The sequence below is a fragment of the Chelmon rostratus genome, chromosome 21, assembly GCF_017976325.1.
Source record: "Chelmon rostratus isolate fCheRos1 chromosome 21, fCheRos1.pri, whole genome shotgun sequence".
In the NCBI taxonomy this organism is placed as follows: Eukaryota; Metazoa; Chordata; class Actinopteri; order Chaetodontiformes; family Chaetodontidae; genus Chelmon; species Chelmon rostratus.
Window position 1 is genome coordinate 20158332 of NC_055678.1, and position 20557 is coordinate 20178888.

At 43.4% G+C, this 20557-nt stretch overlaps 1 protein-coding gene across 1 annotated transcript in view; it reads left to right on the forward strand.

Moving 5' to 3' along the window:
- The first annotated feature begins 1365 nt into the window (after positions 1–1365).
- The window catches only part of cpped1 (calcineurin-like phosphoesterase domain containing 1), a 34670-nt gene continuing 15478 nt past the window's right edge, over positions 1366–20557 (forward strand). The window contains exons 1-5 of the mRNA XM_041962760.1: positions 1366–1537; positions 4893–5111; positions 16567–16739; positions 17882–18007; positions 18187–18319. Of these exons, the coding sequence (XP_041818694.1) occupies positions 1474–1537; positions 4893–5111; positions 16567–16739; positions 17882–18007; positions 18187–18319 (715 nt within the window). The 5' untranslated portion in view covers positions 1366–1473. The remainder of the gene's footprint in view (positions 1538–4892; positions 5112–16566; positions 16740–17881; positions 18008–18186; positions 18320–20557) is intronic.

Below are 20557 nucleotides of genomic sequence, written 5' to 3' on the forward strand. Positions count from 1 at the left end.
GGAATACGCACGGCACTCGTGTGCTTTGTCGTCGAGGAAAGGCGTGGGAGCCTTTCCCCCCATTTTTATTTCCCACTTTGTGCAGTTTCAGTCGTAGGTTGCCATTGTTTCAGAAATCCTGAAATCACAAGTAGCTTAATGTGCCACAATAGACAGTGGCTGGCAGAGCCTCTAAAAGCAGGGGGTGGGTTTTGAGAAAGAGCCCCTCACCAAAGATGTGGCCCCGGGGCGTCGTGCCCGCTGGATCCCTGGGAACTTTCCAGAAAACAGAACGGGTTCTGGAGCAGCGATGCTCATGCAGACTCAGTCTAAAACTTAAATGTATCCTAAATAACACACACAACCAAAGAATAGGATAAATTAATCCTGATAATAAGGGACGCCGTGCTTGACACAGATCTATTTCAGCTGGAAAGGTGCAGAGACTCATTCCCGCATCTGATTGGAGACAGTCTCCCTTAAAATTACTGAAACGGTGAACCGACCTTGTGAGCAAGTATTGCAGTAAGTTTTAAATATTTAGTGAATATCTCCAGTTCTTCATTTGCAGTTGTTCTGTGTTAAATAGGCGGTGCAGTGGGAGGAACAAAAAAAACCAAAACAAATTAATTGCCTCAGTTGAGCTGAACCGAGCTGAAAGCATAAAAATAATTTCCCACCTGCTCGACATATTTATATAAACCTGAACTGAAGTGATCTGCGCTGATTAATTGCGTTTAAAAAGCAGACCTGTAAAAGACCTTAGAGGCTATGTGGTGTGGGTGCAGTGAAAGCGTGCAACAATTAATACTCCTCCAAATAAAAGAAAGATATGAAAGCAACCAGGTGAACAGCCTCTCCAGCCAGGTGAAAAGAGGATGGATGGATCATCGCTCCAGCCTCTTTCTAAGCTCCCTTTATGCGAACAAGGGGCGGTGGGGGACGTTTTTACACTACAGATATTTCGTTTATAAATTGTATCCATAGGGAGCTGTGTGTGCTTAGTGAGGGAGCAAAACACCCCTTTTAAATAATCCTTTTTTTACAACATATCCATCAAATGCCCAGTGGTGTGCGTTTCTTACAGCACCCACATCACTGGGCTTCCCCGGTGCTGTTTGTGAGTCACTCAAGAGAAGCAGGCTCGTTTACTTTACATGCTTTTAAAACATAGTTTAGGCTGTTTTTAATGAAATCTATAAACGTTGAATGTTGTGCCTGGTTAGGCATCCCGGGGGTGAGCATGTCAGAGCGCGCTGTCTGGCTCTAAACGTCCACACAACCTGTATGTTGCAGTCACACTGCTGGGGGCCGCTGCTGCTGAAGTCACACACATTCACAAACAGGCAGTGTAATCGATCACCGATACAGTCACCGCCACCGATACAGCTGGGGCCAGCACACAGCTTCACGCCAGACCGGTCCGGAGGCTCGCTGACAGGCTCACAAGTCGCTCACTGGTTTGCACGGAAAGCCCTTTAACAGGTGGATCTCATGGCTGACAGCGAGGATATCTTTCTCAAGGCTAAACATCGGACATTCAGCGGACTGACTGAAGGTTAGCCGACTGCCGTTAGCTTCTTTATCGCCGCCGGTGCATTAGCCAACTTACAGGCTAATGCGCAAGCTAACGCTCGCTTTCACTTGGCTGTTCAGGCTTAAGTTGGTGCTGCTGGCTGCAGGTTAGTCACCTGGCAGAGCAAACGCATCCACGTGACAGCTGTTGTATGTAGTTTTGTTTGAATAACCGCGACACCTGTCAACCATACCAAGGCTGGCTAGCTAGCTCGCTAGCCTTTGTAAAAACAAATAAAGCTAATGGGAAACAGTTTTGCTCTGTTTCGGTGGCGTCAATGAATCAAAGTAGTGCAGCAAAACAAGACTCCGTTGTTGTTGTTGTTTAGGTGCTGTAGTTTAAATGTTAAAGGCTATAGCTAATAGCTGCTAGTAATTTATTGTCACCGGGCTAATAATTCAAACTTTCTCTTGTTCGGACAACTAACGTTACTTTGAATGCCGAGCTTCTGTATTCAGCATCATGTCTACCACATTTCTGCATTTTTGAGGAGGAGCTGTGGCACAACTGAAGCATCGTCACTGTGGCAGATCTTAATTCATCACTTTTAAAATGTTTCATCAGCAAATGTGTGTAGTTCAGCCCTGCTGTCAACATAATCAAGGATTCAAAACATTATGATCACACTAACATGCACGGTTACGTGTTCGTCGATCTCTGCCTCTCATCCTCTTCAGTTCTTTAGCACCCACTGCAGGACACAAGCGTCTATGAGGGGACTCGGTGGAAGGAAGTGAAATGTTCCAAATCTTATTATTTGCTACAAAGGCAAGCCCCCTTGTGCTTTCCTCTCAGATAATGATTAATTTTGTTTTGAACGCGCCCTCTGCCACCTGAGAAATCTGCATTCATGTTTGAAGCTGTGCTCGACCAGCAAGGCCACACAAGGCTGCTGCCTCTCATCTTCTGTCATGGGAGCTTTGCTGGCTTCTGCGAGTCCTTGTGTTTTTCCCTTTCTTTTCTAAATTTCTTTTTCGTTTGCCTGTTGAAATAGTCTGCACATCTGACTCCAGAGAGAGATGTTGCACAGCAAAGTGTGCTCGGCGTAACAAAAAGCGTGCATGATTTGTGTGAGGGCGCCCTGCAGCTTCGTGAAATCTCCACCGATTGTGTCTGTTGTTCAGAGCACACACAAAGAAGTTAATAACTTTGGAGTGGGACCACGGTGGGAACATGCATGGGGGTGTACATGCACATACACATGTTGTATGGATATGTATGTGCACACTTGCGTGCCCATGTGATTTGAAAGCCTCCTTCCTCATCCTTCCTTTGCAGATGAAGAGCAGTGAGGTCTTACCTGCTTACTGAGGTGTGTATTGTCAGGTAATGATTTCCATTTGCAAGCCCTCAAAAGCTGAGCCTGAGTTTAGAGACTATTCTGCTGAGCTGCAAGAGCTCAAGAGATGCTGGTGAAAGTTTAAAACACATGCTCTCATGAAGTAAATGCTGTTGGACTGTCATTGAGGCAGATAGCTTCAGACCTACGCCATGGTGGGAAGCTTAACTTTATACTCCAGTGGTCATGGCAGCTGTCCAGATTCAAAATTCATTAGCAGTCCCCACTGTGTAGTCAGAAGTTAAGATCAAGGCCAGGCTAGTTTGGAGTGAAGGCACTCTCAAGTACTTTAATTGAGGCGATAATGGTGATGATCATCATAAAAGTAGAATGTGTTTCCCCGTCAGTTTCATAAATGTCATTTACAACGAGGGGATCATTGTTCAGCTTTTATTCCTCTGGTTCCCAGGAGCAACACGCTCTTCGTCGCTCCTTCTTTTCGCCGCTTTCCGTTTCTCTGGAGGACAGAATTATCGTAAACTCATTTGGGAAAGAGATAGACGGAGAGCATGTTAAACACAGAGGACGCTGAGCAGCTAGCAGCCACCCGCTGAGTGTGAGTGAGGGGATTTGTGCAGAATGCAGATGCAGAGTCTCCACAGCGACAGCAGTGCATAACTACAGTACAGCTTCCACATCCTCCGGAAACTAAATGAGTGGAGCAGAAAGCTGTTGGTTACACCTGCTCTTAGCATCTGCCCGTTTGTGGCCAACAAGGGGACTCCATTTCCATATCACTTAGCTGTTTTTTTTTCCTGTGTCCTGCATGTCAAACCTTGTCATGAGCATCAGCCAAGCTGCTTTGAGTGCCTGCTTCCGTTCTTTACATGGAAAACCTGGAGCAGTTTGCGTTGTTAATGAATATTGGAGAGTGATTACATTGCAAGGCCCTCCTGTTATGCAATATCGGGATTATGTAAAACACTTGTTCTTTGTTGTTCATTTATACTCCAACATCTAGCTGGTTGTTAATTATTTAGCATCCGTTACTCATGGAGTGAGCATGCACAGCTTTAACAAAAGGCTGTACATTACATTCCGGCATGGATCTTCAATTCCCAGTCCCAAGAATGAATATAAGGCTTCTACACGAAGCTTTCACAGCAGACCATATTCCACCGAATGACTAATGCCGTGATGACACCTAATCCCTAAAGCTTTTATGTTTCTGCTTACTATTATGTAGTGTTCTTTGCATGCATCCTGTGATCTGAACATATTGAAATGAAAATGTTCAGATGCTGCCAGAATGTGAAGTTAATCCCCGGCAGATATATCAAAAGGTCAGCTAATAATGAAAGCTGTGTCCTTTGCATGAGTGTGTGGACATGTTTGAATTTGAGTGAAAGTACCTCGTTATGCACATATTCAATTAATAGGTAAGGGGACTTCAACATATATTTAAGGCTGTACATACATGGAGATCAATATTAATTGCAAGTTCTCCATGTATTTGTCATGCAAAAATTCTTCTATCAAGATGTTTACTTGCTTCCACATCAAGTGCTGAAGCTGCAGTGATGCAGTGACAGTTACACCTTGCTGGGGTGTAAATTGATGATAAACATAATTTTAGCTAACTGTGTGAGACCTAAAAAATGTGTCTTAACACAGTGAAATAAATATGAGTTCATATTTTTTTCAGTATTTGGTTAATGCTGTGATCTTTCTCTGCATAGTTCTACTTGGGGCAGCGCAGCAAGCTGTAAACACAACGTTGACATTGTATCTTCTTATGAAGTTGTGATGAATGTGCTCTGCTCTGGCTCTGTAGCTGCAAGGTGCTCCATCCATTGATCCATTGTCAATATAGGAATACTGATTAGTGCAGCTTTAATTAATTGAAGTCTAAATTTTTTTTGCATTTATTTCTTTTTTGGCCTAACAACATGTAAAGTTGCCTGATGCAGCTTTGAAAAGTTGCATTGCTTTGTGGTTTGTAAAAATCTGCTTTATTGACACAAGTACTGAGTCCGTTCTCGCCTCTTCTTGTTCAAGATGCAGAGTGTGAGTGGACGGGGCCATTTTGCTTCATCCAGGCCGCAGACCCCCAGCTGGGGCTGATGAAGGCCTGGAGGGACGGCGACTGCGATGGTGGAGGAGAGGAATGGGCTGAAGAGGTCGAGCTCACCAAGCAGGCTGTGGAGGCAGTAAATCAGCTGAGACCCAGGCCAAGGTTCATGGTGCTGTGTGGCGACCTGGTCCATGCCATGCCAGGTAGGGATAGAGCACAGGACATGCACTTTGCATGTAAAAATGTAGAAAGCTGCCTTTTCTTTTCAAAAGTCCTTCTTGACAGTCTTTATTTTAGCTAGTCGGTCTTACCAGGTGTTTGGGGGAAGCACCAAGGTGGGTTCGGCTGTTGCACTAAGATGAAAGTACATTGCTTTTTTCCTAAAGATTGAAATACTTGGAACTACTCTGAGTGACAAATCCACACCGAGTTCTGAGGGCTGTAAAGAAACAACGCCAGCACATGGTTTCTACTGAAAACAAGCCATCACAGTGAAGAGAGGTTCCCCGTGGACTCACAGCCGTATGGATGGTAAAAACAAGATATTGGCATCAACCGGGGCAGCTGCCAATTATGCCCCTAATGTTGGAGGACACGATGTGAACTCACAGATGCCAGTCGTGTGAGCTTTAACTCCGCTCAGCCTCTTTTCGTCTGACCAAATGACACAGCAGTGGCCCCATGAGCGTTATCTCACGGCATCTGGTACATTGCGCAGGCTTATGCAAATGCTGCACTTATTTCAAAGTGTTTGAAATGGCTCTCCCAAATTGCAGATAGCAGCAAACTATTTAGAAACACAGGCTGTGATTTCACACACCACACACACACCGTTTTCGCCAATCAACTTGTTTCATTGCCCGTTTGTGTCCGGCGTTCCAATGCTGCATGGTGACAGATTTTGTACCCAGAAGCTGACATTTTGTTTTTCATAAAAGAGATCAAAGGAAGGTTATGAGGAGAGTTAAGAATGATTTACAACCACCGCCCAGACACTGCTGAATGATGTCCTGTACGATCAGAGCACACCAAGTCATATCAAAAGCCACAAAAACCTGCTGACCTTTGTGGCCAGTGAACATAAAATTTCTACTACCGAGGCTGCTTCCCGCTTTCATCCACAAAGACTGGCATCTTGTTTATTTACTATGTCAGTAGTTCTGATGTGAGTATAAAGTGATCTGATATTTGGTACTGGCAGCTTGGATCTGGTGAAATTGAACTTGTAGTATTGATCGACGTAAAAGTCATATATGTGTACCCAGATCATCAGCTGGTCTCAGCTCATCAGCTCCGTACATTTAAGTGCTGTTGCTGATGTTTAAACTGCTTTTATACTTGACACAAGGGGTCTTTGGGTCAGTGTTAGATTTATAGTTCCAAGTCGCACTTCACTCAAAAATACCACAACACTAGAGGGATGTATCGTGTGTAAACAGGCCGTATCATGCTTAAGATAAATTTGTCACAGTAACAGTCCCTTATTTTCAAATCCTAATGTTGGCATATATGGACCAGAAGAGTTCCATGTGTAGAGGTCAGACTGATCAGCAGTGTGAAACCTGGCTCTGCTCACTCTATTTCCACGGTGGGTTTCAGTTTTTGAGCCAGCATTGGATCACTTTCTGATTAGGTATGAAAGCTGCTCTGAAAGAAGCTATTATGTCAACGTCAGATATATTTGTCATAATAGTAAAATGTGACAAGAATGTTTCTGACTGAAACCATTCAAATTTCACGCTTTTTCTCTCATATAGGATCCTAAATTGGCATGCAGTGTAATCTGAGTCTCATTGTGAGATATGGCTGTCATTTATGAGGCTCCGGCGGAATTGATTATTTGCGACCCCGGTGCAGACAGGAGAGGTTTGTGATGGCCTGCAAAATCAATGCATGCATGCACGCAGGTCTGCCAAAAGCCAATGGCTTTCCACAAAAATATGTAATATAACCATAAAAGGCACGCATAATAGATGTTTTGTTACTAGGGGTGCAACAGATCAAGAAGTCACAGTTCAGATTGTATCACAGGTTGGAGCCCTGGATTGGCTAATTTTTAGAGCCAGCAAAATCAAAACATTTAAAAAAGGAGACAAGCATTACTTTGGTTTCCATTAGGAGGGAACTTCTGAAGGAAAGTTGAGCACTTAACATGCTGAAAAATTCTCCAAGTCTAAATGTAGTGTAAATTTGTGTGTATTTGAGTTTTTTTTTTATTGGCCAAGAGACAATAAGTGGTTATCTATGGGGCCGTTTTTGTCAATGAGCTGTTTGTCATGCTGACTTGACAGGTTTTTCAAAGGAAGTTTACTTTCATGGTTAGGTCGCGATTAGCATAAGATTGTTGTGTTTTGGCTAACATTGCACAGCAGTGCTGGCGGACAGATAACACTGCCACTACCTAACAATACTTTTATTCCAGTGCATAGAAATGGACTGTTTGAATCCCTTCAGCCACAGTCAGCGAGTTATCCCAACGAGCTTCACTGGCAGCTGCACCGTAACACAAAGTGCAGACTGCAACTCTGCCTTGAGATTAAGGGAATTATTTCTCGAAAACATAACGGCCGCAGTCACTCTGTATTTCATACTATGACGGTCATTTTTTCAATCAACCTTAGGTTAACATGCGCGTTGATCAATATCCATATTGATCAGAGATCAACTATGTTCCGTTACACCACTATTTGGTATGTAAATAGGCCTGTTAGGAGTGAGTGAATCTAAAGAATGTAGCCTCAGTCTTACATTTTCAAACCTTCCTACTGCAGCTTATGTTTTGCTCCATTGCTACAGATTTCAGTCATTCATCAGTCTTTAAAGAGAATGGGGTATGTCTGATCTATATACGTATACATATATTGATCAATGTATTCTCAGCTGCCCTCTGAGGTAGTCCTAATCTAATTAATGCACTCTGTGAAGAACGTCAGCTCGGGGTAGTTCAGCTACAGAATGTTCCTCATTGAGGTAGGTTTCAGCTTTAGCCTTTTCTGTTTCCCAGCCAGAGTGTGTAAACAACAAACCCCCCTCTGACAGCAGCTGATATTTATCTATGAAATAGCACAGGCACTTTGGCTGTACTCAGACAAGTTTAGTTTCTGTACTGATGAAGATTTCGGCTATTGATTGGACTAGTCGCGCTTAAAATTCCTGTCCAATTCTAAAAATCTATATAAGACAGCAGCCGATGTGGTTTCAGGAGCTGCATCCACTGCAGCTGGGAGGTAGAAAAGTTAGTTTTCTGACCTGCCTGTAGAATCTAGTTTGTAAACATCAGACCCAACGTGACAGCATGCAGTACTTATCTAGAAAAAGCACCTGGTTGCCATCCAGCTGTTTGTATGAATTTTGCTTTGTTGAAATGGTTCAGCAGTTGAATACGACTGCAGATGAAGATTACCAGAACCTTTTATTGAGTAATGTAGCTTGTGAATAAATTCTAACAGTAGAGTGTGTTGGTTCGTCTCCATGAATCATATTTCGGGGGTTTGACGTGTTAGATGTCTTGGAACCAGGACAGCAAGCCGACGTGATTTGCCACTGTGGCAGCTGGTTTACTGTATAGCCAGTCAAATAGATTTTCAGAATTCAACCAGGTTTGATAAAAAAATAAAAAACCCTCCAGAAATGGCTGATCAGGTAAACAAAATTATTTTGCTGCTCATTTCCTACCTTGTGTGGAACCGACACGGCGCGATTGACTCATGCTGCTGTTTCTGTTTTGGTAGTGGCAAAGATGGGATGATTTATGCCTGCCTGTAAACACAAACTGACCCATCCCACTTACAAAGTAAAAAAACCTTTTAAAGCTGTACACAATACTCAATGTGTTTCTCACTGTGTAGGGTGGCAGGCATTAGTGCTGCTCAACTGTGATGAAATGGGTGACTACAGTGTTGTGCATGCTTCCTGATGTCCAGCTGCCTGATTTGATAACTGGGTAAGAGGAACCGGCTGGCAGGAACCACTGCAGAGTTAATGTTCAGCAAGAAGAGCCACAAGCTGCCACCCAATGCAAACTACCTTTGCATGGCAATTAGGGAGAAGCATGAGCTGCCTGGCCTCAAGGAATAGGCACGAGAAATGAAGTCTGGCAAACCTGTCTCTCTCTCCATCTCTGCATGCCGTTTCTCTCAGTATGTCAGTTTACGTGTTTGATTGGATCGTGATGAAAGCATCCCTGGCAGTGATCCTGATTTGAAGATTATGTAAGTTATTAAGCAGAAGCAGAATATTTTAGATGTGGTGCAGTATGTCATCTGTAAAATGTCTTTGGCCCGTGTTTCTAAAATGTGACTCAAGGCAAACTATTCATATGCAACACACTTTTGGCTTGGCTTAGTCACAGAGCAACAGAGCCTTTCTCTTGTCTTTTTTGGGTCATACTGACCACCAGTTTTAGCTGCACAGCGACAGCCATGAATGCTCCCGGAGCTGTCTCTTTATATCATATGTCTGTCGTATTGCTGCATGCAACCAAGTATGCTTATCTTCTCCATGACTGCACCATTTAAACCAGTGGCTCTTAAACTTTTTCTGGCATGGCCCCCCACCCCCTAAGAAAAAAGTCTTACACAATAACTCATCAAAGAGGATTCAAGTAGCGTTTTGTTGAAATAAAGGTCAGCAGGATAGCATCAGCACCCTCACCCTCTTGTTTGTTTATTTTCCCTACATAGATCACATTCATTCAGCTTCGTTTTGCTCCATATTTTTCCCCCGGTCATGAACCCCCGCCCCACTGCGGTGGCTCTGTGGCCCCGCAGGGGGGCTCGCCCCCCAGTTTGAGAATCACTGATTTAGACCACAACATCGCCGCCATCCATTTTCCACATCCCTCCCCGTCTCCCTCTGATCAGTCGCATTTATAGGTCACAGTGAGATCTATTTCAGATGCACAGTGGGACAGTAGATGGTGTAAGCATGGGGTTTAAACCGCAAGGCCTTGGGGACCTTTAAACGCCGCGGCGTCAGCCCTTGTTACTGTCAGCCCCAACAGAGCAGGTTGTGTGTGCCATCCTCATTACTCACCACGTCCGTCACTTGCCTGGCAACTGGGCTGCTGCATTGGCAGCGAGGAGGGAAGAGATATTATAGCCAGAGCTGCTCCTTCCGTCTCTCGGCTGACATTTCCCCTTAAACTGTTTATTTACAATACAGAATGAATGGGTGGCGGCCAGGGGAAGCTGGCTGTCAACCGGCATTGTCAACACTGCTGCCTGTCGGCGACAGGAAATTGGCAACTGTACTTCTGTTGCCACGGATTGCACTCTCTATCTCGCCTCTCCCTCGTTCTCACTTTCTCTTTTTCCCTTCTGTCTCTTTCCTCTTGGTCTTTCTCTCTCATCTGTCTGTTCTCTCCAGTAAACAGCTGCAGTGTCATGCGTCATACCTTATTTTGACAACCTTCACTTGCAAGTCTGACACCATACAGAAGCACACTTGTTTATTTTTGCCTCTGATGAATCTATCTGAAGCATCCACGTGAATTAAATCTAGTGTGGAAGTTTAGTTTGTTCTTAAAACTGTTTGGAATAAACAATAGGTCATTAAAATTGGGTTTGCATGTCAGACCTTGATACAAAGGCAGGGAATCTGTCTCTATTTGATAAATTTCCTGATAAAGACTTATAGGGGAAGTGGTGGTTTGAAGACATTCGTCACACAGGAGGAAGAAGGAACCCTGATGGAAGGTTTTCTTTTGCATCCCTTCACAACGGTGCATGAGCTGCAATTCCATTCCCCAAAAAATCTTCATGCAATGCTGGCCCGGGTTTGCTCCCACAACATTATATCATCCAGACCTTAACTGATTGAATGTTCCTTGATCCCAATTCCCTGTCTCCTCTCCAATCCAAGCTAAGCCCCAAGAGACACTTTCTCATCTCAAGGACTTCCTTCAATCTATCGCTGCCTCTCCCTCACTCCCTTTCACTGTCCTGTATCTGTCTCTCACTTATTTTCAAAGCTGACAAATGAAGAGCATAAAGGGGGGGGGGGGGGGGGGGGGGGTTCGTGGCAAGATACAGAGTTGATTAGATTAGAGAAACATGCTGGACTTAACACTCCTAATGAGCACTACAAAGGATTCAAGCTGTGTCTCTTGGGGCTTGTGAGGGATGTTACGCATGATAACAGTGGGGAGAAGTGTTCAAGTATGTGTGCACATCTGTGTATGTGCATGCATGTGTGTGAAACTCACAAAGGTGAAGTAGAGGTTACCTTGGGACTTCCCTGTCCCCTCTCTGTAACTGTGGAAACCTGTTTAATTGCCATGGAAGGCAGATGAAGTTGTTTTCTGAAGCAGAAGAGAGAGTATGAAGGAGAGACCTAGGGAGAATTTCTTTTTGGGACACGTGGAAGTATTTAGGACTTTTGGAGGTGTGTGTGTGTTTATCTGATGGGATCGTCCAGTGGCTTGTGGGTAGTAATAAGTCTGTCGGAATGTAGAAGTTTAGAAATGTCTCTGTTACCATTTTCACACTGCAACCAGAGTTGCCCAGGAGATCTGTACAGTTCAAAATGTCAGTGTGAAAAGATCCTGACACCCTGTAAGACGACTGTGGTAAAAGTCAGGGTGAATTCCTCCATCCATCCATCCATCCATCCATCCATCCATCCATTTTTGTTGGCTTATCCGGGTCCAGCTCACACTGGCTGCTGTCCGTTCAGCCCCCAGCTGCTTTTTCCAGGTCCTCCGGGGGCATACCAAGATGTTCTTGACCAGATGGGATATATATGTATCCCCTTAGCGTGCTCTGGGTTTGCCCTGGGCTCTCTTCTAAGTTGGGCATGTCGGACAAAATCTAACGGGAGACATTCAGGAGGCATCCTTACGGCACCAGCAGGCCTGGAATTTCATCATTGTAAGAGCAAAGACTGTTGACCTTTGGTCTTAGCATTTTTTTAGGGCACAAATGCCAAAATAATTTTTCGGTAACATTAATGTTACAACCATTAGGCTATAATACTCATTAGGCATGCAACACTTCTTAGGCCACTTGGTCAACGATGTTGCTTTTCTCCTGCCATGTTCGACGCATGATGATCCAACATTCATTCCCACTTCATGCAGTGATTGGCCAGGTGTGTGGAGGTGAGAAAATTCTGAGAGAAGGTTTGAACTTCTCCCCAAAGCTCCATTTTTTGATTCTCCCAAGTGCTTTTGTCACGTTTCACGTGAAGAACGTGAATATCTTCACCAAGAGACTTTCTTGAAATTGTGTGTCGTCCTATGTGTCAAGATGACAACCAAACTAGTTTTCTTCTAGGATAACTTGGCCCTTATCAGACAACCACCTCAACATGAAGGAGTTCCCGCTGACTGACTCTGCCGGTCATCACCTATATCTCACATATTTCATGACCATATTTGAGAGATGGAATGTAGAACCACAGGTAAATCAAGCTCAGCCCCCTCTTCACCCTGACAGTCGAACACCTGCATCACTGCTGATGACAGTGTTTATGCAGTGCTTATGGAATATTGAGTTTATGTAAATAAGGAAGATCAGACGTGGAAAAGCCCTTCATGTCAGCCTTCTAGCAGTACGTCAAAGAATATGGGACTTTTTCAAAGCTGCACGTATCTTGAGTTTGGTCTCATGACATGCAGACATGACAACAAAGGAAGCATCAGTTCCCTTGATACTAGCGCCATTGCTCTTTTGGAAGTAATTAATTCACTGGTTTTTACATATTGGACACATGAAAACTTTCACGTTGTTGAAAAGAGCTGACATCTTCCAACTATAAGATCTAAGCATGGCATCAAACCATTTTTGGCCATGTCAGAGGCATCAAGATGTCCACCGTGGACATAAGGGTATGCATGAATTTGATGAGGTTTTATGTAGAGATGTCCCGATCAAGTTTGTTTAATAATGCCGATTAACTGGGAGAAAGTGACTTGATGCAATCCACTAAAGTTGTATTGTTGTACTGGAGCTGTTTGGACTACAGAAACAGTGGAACAGTGGTACCACAGAGTGGCAGTTCTTCCTTGCAGAGAGCACTTTAAGCAGAAAACAGACAAGCTTTAAGTTGGCCTGCCTTCAGGTTACTCACAGAATGAACATAGAACATAGAACGATAGATGATATGACCCGCCTGCAAAGGCATCAGAACAAGTAGGCTGAGCTGTAAAGTACAGCCAAGAAAAGATTTTGTCAGTCTTTATTTCAACTAATAGGATCTGTTCCTTCGGATCAGCTCAGGACACCTCGAGTCTTATGGCGACACTTCACAAGACATTACGGTTTACAGTCTTTGTGGTGAATGGCTTTGCTCACATGATTGATCCAGCGTACCGTGATGTAACTAGGTTGCACGTGTGACAGGTTGTAGGATCCATTTAACATGACATCATCCTAGCTACCACCTTGTCATGAACTGTAGGCCACCGCCAGATCAGCAGAACCTGTCGGTGCCAGTATATGATCGAGTTAGTCACAAATAAAGAGGTCCCGATGCATTGAAAGCTGTGTAGGTGCAGAAAATGTATGCGACAGCAAGACCCCACGCACCGAGGCCTGTAAGCAGTCTCGACAGCCAGCCTTTAGAGGAAACTGAGAGAGGTGCTTATAGTGTTGGACAGGCTCAACGAGAACCTGCCAAAGCCTCCTGTCAAGGTTCGAGAATCACAGTGTTGCAATCTCGTTAAATGAACAAGGCCTTTCAGTCAGAGCTCCAGAGAGAGCGGAGAGCAACATTTTGTTTTTATTTCCATATGATCTGCACATATATTGCTTATTCCAAAAGAGGAGAGCAGGATGAGAAAATGTATGCATAAAAATTTATTTTTCAGAAATCTTTCATTGTTTTCTGTGCACGAGGAATCCTAAATATTTATGAACTTGTTTGCAGCTTTATTCTGCTCTTTTCTGCATTTAATATTGGGCATATTTTACAGAACTGGGTTCTCATTACAAATCCTCTGCTCCCCCTTGTAGCCTAGCCTTTGCCAAGTAAGTAGTCATTTGCACAATGTTGTGTGGCACTATTACCTGTGGTTAAAGGGAAGTGAAAGAAAACATGTTCGCTGAAAAATGCAACCAGATAAGTGTGAATCCAATTTTATAGTGAATGAGCAGTCCAGACTTTCCAACTGCAGCAGGACATATGTATCTAAACAACCTACAAATGTTAAACTGCCTGGTGCCTTAATGATGTCATGCCCGCAAACACTCCCCATTAATCTAAAGCAACGTGTCTTGGATGCAGATTGATGGCGTGCTGTATGATTGAGCGTTGGTTTGCATCGCATAGTGCTGAGGGATGATTCATGGATATTGCCATGTTAGCGGATGGCTGTAGTTGAGGGCAGGCAGCTGGAGGTGTGAGGAAGCAGAAGGCATCGCAGCGCTCCTGCCACTGTGTTTGGCTACCAGTGCTACTTTTTCATATTTATTTATCCAAAGATAGTAAAGTGTCGCAAGATGCTCTTATTGGGCCTCACTCTGCCTCACACTCACTCCATTACACACATGCAACCTCTAAAGGTGTCAGGCATAAAACGTTTATTTATTTTGTTACTAACCAGCTCCATTGGAGCAGCTGACAAGGTCAGGTTCCTTGCTAAAGATTGATGGTGTTTAAGAGAGATTAAAGCACTTCTCATTCACTCGCCTAGATTTGGATGCTTTGAGAAACTGACTGACCTCATAGAAATGAAAACCAGAACATTTCTCCACTTGTGAATAAACGGTTAAGGTCCAATTGTCTGAAACAGCTGGGTTTGTTGTGAGCTAGCAGCTGCAAAAATTGCCTCCGCATTTCAAATGACAACCTTTGGCCCCCCGCTCTCCATCCCTGCTTCGTTAGAGTGACTGCCTTTGTTTGTATATCACTGTGGCACCGGTCAAATGTTGTGGAATAATGAGTCCACATTGTTGTGGCCTCAGCTGTCAGCGATTTCATCAGCTTCAAACTGTCAGCTCCCCAGAGACCGAACCAGATGTTTAGTGGTTTCCTGCTCCGCATATCATCCACTTGAAACCATTGCTCAGGCCACTTATCTATTTATTGATGATCAGTGGTAAGGCAACGTTTTAGGTAGCAGAAAATGGCACAGCTTGAGTTTCCCAGTACAAAATGTTCATGAAACATATTACATAATTACAGCATCATTAGCATTATTCTGAAACTTTGGGCAAAATGCACCATCATGACATTCCACCAGTGCGCTCAAAAAGCATTTTAGTGACACTTGGTCAGAATTCTGTTAAAAAAGTGCACGCTGTGCATGAATTTTGTAATGTTTGGTTATCAGTTTGCGCACAAAGTGCTAGGCAGCGTTGTATAAATGTAATATTACACTCCAAGGTTTTTCTGTTGACACACATTGTAATTTATGGTTTACATATTTTATAGCCCGGTAGTAAATATTGACCAAGAGACATGTTTGCTGCACTGGCAGCTCAACTTTACCCTCAGGTGTGATTGGCCCATGGTAGGCTAGCCAATCAGGTGCAGTAATTTACCACATTGTTGACTGCTTTTATAACACTAATCTTATTTTTCTTCTACAGACACTACCTGCATATAATTACACAGAAACTGTTAGTCTCCAAACCCGAATAGTAATGCAGTAACAGAAGTGTCACACTGTTTGAGTCTGTTTTACATAACAAAAAGGGCTTTTGTGTGTCTCTTTGTATTCGAATGCATGATCGTGTGTTGTATTGACTATTCGAAACTTGACAGGCTCGCTTAATTATAGAAGAGAGACAGGTGAAAACAACGTTTCACCTTTCATCTGTGTGCGTTTTAAACTCTTCAGTTTCCCACTCTGTCATGCACAAGATGTTCTGTTGGAAAAGGCTCTTATGTAATGAGTCCTATCCAAACATCCAAGGAAACGTTTGCTCCAAAAGTAGGCCAGTAAAATAATTACTCAGATGAATAAGGAGGGAAAGAAATAGGAGAGGAGAGGAGGAGAGGAGAGGGAGAGGAAGGAATAACTTAAGAGCGGCAGCTGATAGGTTTGTTTGATATACATTCTAAATTATAAATAGATGTGAATCTCACCCATTCCTCTGCCCGTTACCTGCATGTGCCTGAATTAATTTAGCTCAAAACATTTCCCTCCTTTCTGCCTGCCTTTCCTTTTTGTGAACTCCAGCCCTAATCCTCCTGATTTGAACACAAAAAACCAAATGGACACGTTTTAAAGATCTTTTAAAGCCAATACCCTCGTGTATCTTGGACCAATGAACCTGACACGATGTGGCTCACGCTCAGCTCAGCAGAAAGGTTGGGTTTGCCGTATGGACCAGGGAGTCTTCCACCAGAACACTACTCATCATGTCAGTAACCATGGTGATATAAAGTCAAGCTGTACAGAGCATTGATCATTCTCTGAGCTGTCATCATTATCATCCAAATAATCCCCCTTCCCTTCGGCGACTACCCTTCACACTCCCAATCTGACAATTTTCATCAACATTCACATACATTCCTGTCTAATAGACATATTTTATTCTGTTAAGATAAGATGTTATTATCAATATTAATAACCACACGTCAGTGTTTCTGATCCAGGTCATTATTGTTTTTGTTTTTTTATTTGGACGTCTGCAACCACCTATTTTCTCACAAGGACATCGAGGACATCGTCTACCACATTGTAACAATGAGTTCCCCTGTTCCCCCCAGACACCCCATTCAGAGAAGGTCAGGAGCAAGACCTGAAGGCAGCCTTGAAGGGGACAGACCCGTCCATCCCGCTGGTGTTTGTCAGTGGGAACCATGACCTGGGCAACACCCCCACGCCCAGGACAGTGGAGCAGTACTGCAGCGCTTGGGGAAATGACTATTTCAGCTTCTGGGTAAGCAGTCACCTAATACATTTCGTTGTAGTAGTAGCACGCAGCACAGCCAGTAATAGTGCCCGTGGCGTGGAGGGGATATTATGACTATGGATCCTGTGCAGCAGTATGCTAAGTGCTCTTACATACATGCTAATACATGCTTGTCTTTCTGTACATACCATGTTCAGCATACAGTATTTGAAATTAAAGGGGCACTCTGGGTGTTTAGTATTGTGCTTCCATAAGGTTGGTGGACTCACAAGAGACAGATTGAAAAAGGAATGATGAAAATTAAAGCAGGATTGCCGAGAAGCCTTGACTTTTAGTCTCTAATTTGGGTTAGGATTCAAAAGCACTGGATCGTACGTTTCCCATAGTGCAACTCAGCAGCGTCATTCATCAGACCCTCCTCGCCTGGTAAATTTCCTGATTTTCAAACTCCACACATCTAGTTTGCAGGCTTCCTGTTATAAATTAACTGGATAGCCCAGATGACATCACTGACATCATCAGGATTATCTTTTCAGGTTTAAGAACATTTCCTCCAGAGCAGAACAGAATGTCATAAACCTGTTTTTTACAGGCTGAGCAGGACTAATCAGAACCAGTTAACTGTGTAAAATCAGTGGAATCCTCGTTTGAGGGTCAAAACAACAACCTAAATAAAAGGTTGTGCTATGCGGTCACAGCTATGACAGCACAGCACAACATAGCACAAAATAGCACTGATAAACTGAAAAATGTTCCGAGGTCCAAGGCCATACGCTCCTGCTGACCTTCTGAAATCATGGTTGACACTTGACTTTGTTTCTTCTCAGCATTTACATGTAGGCTTCTATCATATATAATCCTTTTACATATTTCTACCCTTTTGAACAAATCTTTTAAGGCCATGAGCTACCTCGACTCACCCTGCTCACTTTTCCCATTTCCCATTTACAAGCAGTAGTAGTGGAATTCGTAGCATAAGATGATGGAATTTAGGATCTTGCAGCAGTGAAAATGATAGAAATCACTACAGGAGAAAATAATTGTAGGAATAGAAATATATATATAGTAAATGGTGGAGAACGCATTGTAGAAATAACCCTTTAAAAATGAATGAGGTGTATTTAACATGTACGTCACATCTCTGTCTCTTCTTTCTCCTGTTGTCTCAGGTGGGGGGAGTCCTCTGCCTGGTTCTGAACTCCCAGTTCTTCTATGACGCCTCGGCCTGCCCTCAGCTGAAGGAGGCCCAGGAGACGTGGCTGGAGGAGCAACTGAGCAGAGCCTCCTCTTCAACGGTAGACTGACCATGGCATGATTCTATTCTTGTGTGATTTATGAGGACGTTTCAGCTAGATAATGTCTGCCTTTGCTGGGTCTGGAGGTTTGGATAATTGCCACTGTCTGCAGCCATCTGACACAACAATTGAATTTTGTATTTGGAGATCGGTCATCCCTCACATCTGTCTCTGTCCAGGAACCCAAACCCAAACATGTCCTGGTGTTCCAGCACATTCCTCTGTACCTAAAGAGTCCAGATGAGGAGGACGACTACTTCAACCTGCAGAGGGGAGTCAGACAAAGCCTGCTGGACAGGTTCAAGAAGGCAGGTAAGACGGCAGGGAGGTGCAGATTATGGCATTGTTATACCTTTTTGCTCTAGCTCTATATGTGGACCAACTTGCATGACTGAGGAGGCTCAGGTCCAGTATTTTGCTCAAGGGCACTTCAGCGTGACTCATAGTATGTGCTGCCTTTTCTAATTGCTAGGTTTTGTTAATCCAGTTTCGTCTATAGTTGTAACTATAATTAGAAGCCACAGAAGAGATAAAGTTTTATTGTTTTAAAAGTCAAATAGCAACTTCTTCCAAACCCCCAAAGCATCAGCAGTATTTTCTGTAATCAAGGATTAGGCCACTTCGAAGTGGTCTTAAATGTGTCGTAATACTTCTTAGCTAATATTCTGCTAAACCTGTTCATTTCCAGCATATCTGACTCAAGCACAGTCAGCCATGCCATTAGCCAGAACCAAAGGAGAGCTCCAGGCACACACACACACACACACACATATAGGCGTAATTGAATTAATTAAAGAATTCACTCCCTATAAGATGAATAATTCCATAATCAGAATCCATTGTTGTCGGCTTATAAGACTCTGATACAAGGGTATCGGGCAAGGAAACTCTCACAAGGACAATAAGTCTTTAAGAAAGCAGCGACTCAACTCGCACACGTACACATCACACGATCTGGCCAGTTGCGCACAACTGATTGACAGGACTGCTCATACAAACTCATGACGTGCCTCTCAATCATGCATCAAGGTGACTGGCGGGGGATGGTATTAATTTCATTATCCAGCCATTATTCCAGCAAGTATTTAACCATGTTGGCCCGTTTTGGTCTGATGACCCTTCTCTCTCATAATTGATTGCTCCTCTAAAGGGAACACTGGTTAAAGATTTAAAGGGCGATCCGTACGGGCTTTTTATATGCAGGAACGCAGGGTATGACTGTATGTGCAGAACATGCTATGCACAAGTGTCCTTTCTCATCCACACTCTTGTTCACACATGTTCTGCCAGCAATTATAAATTCAGATTACATGGAGGGCACATACCGGATGAACCATATGCATGCATGTACTGTGCATGGTTGTTAATAATTGATTGTAGACATGCTACTGCTCACTATAAAGCTGCAGACGCTACATGACTTTCTTATGTTGGTATGTACAATTAGGTTTATGTATGTATGTACAGTATGTTATATGGTGCTTCTGATTACAGCAAGAGAAGGGATGTGATTTTGGGCTGCCTGTGATTTATCTTCATTCACTCATATTTTACTTACCACATGCATGCACCCTGTCTGTCCAGTCCTGCCCCATACATAACAATGGGCTTAGGCAAAATGTCACGCGCGGTCCCCTGAATTTATCAGAAATGTCTGTGTTACTACTGCTCAGATGGAGAATTTTAATTTGACTGTAAAGTTAGCCTTCATTTTGGCATGTTTCTTAAGATTTGTTGTCGTTCATGTGAGCAAAAGTCAAAAAGCTATGACAAGCTGTAACAAAAATGCTGTGAAATGCAGCGCAGCTTTGCCAGTTAGTTGCTCTTGATAAGTCAGCTAAATATAAAAAATCATGAAACTCAAATCCAATGACTTGAAGAAAACAGCGCTCGCACAAAAGGAATGAAGCCCGTTATTGTTGAATAAAACAGCCTTTGTCTCTTAGTTCTTTCTGCTCTCCTCTGATCCCCCGGTTTCTCTTTCATGCTCCTTCTGCTCTCTCCTTCATCTCTTACTAGGAGTGTCTTGGTGACTGATGCTGTAACGTCTGTACCCTGAATCTACTGGAATATGTCCTTGAGGCATGAGTGTGACAGAGACTGACTGTGATCTGTGTCAGTTTATGATAGAGCTGCGACTGCATGTTCATAACAGATATTTGTCATAAAATGTTGTTTTTTTCCACCGTTAGCCACGGCAACAGCGTGGTTCGGTGGAGGGAAATGTTGACCGGTTTGTTCGGCGCTTTGGTCTGCACTCCAGCCCAGCCACAAGTTTTTGTTTTTTAGTGAAATGTCATGGTGACTACTGGATAGATTGCAGTGCCATTTGGTACAGACATTCATGGTCCCCAGAAGATGAATCCTAATGATCTCCTGGCTTTTCATGTAGAGCGACCATCAGTTCAGTCAATTTTTACTTGGCCAGTGATTAGAGGACAGTCTAGTGGATAGAGGGTATATTTATAGTTTTTAGAGGGTGCATCTCATGATTTTTGGTGATGGCCAGACAAATATCCATAGAATTTTGCACTGAAATTCAGTAACTTT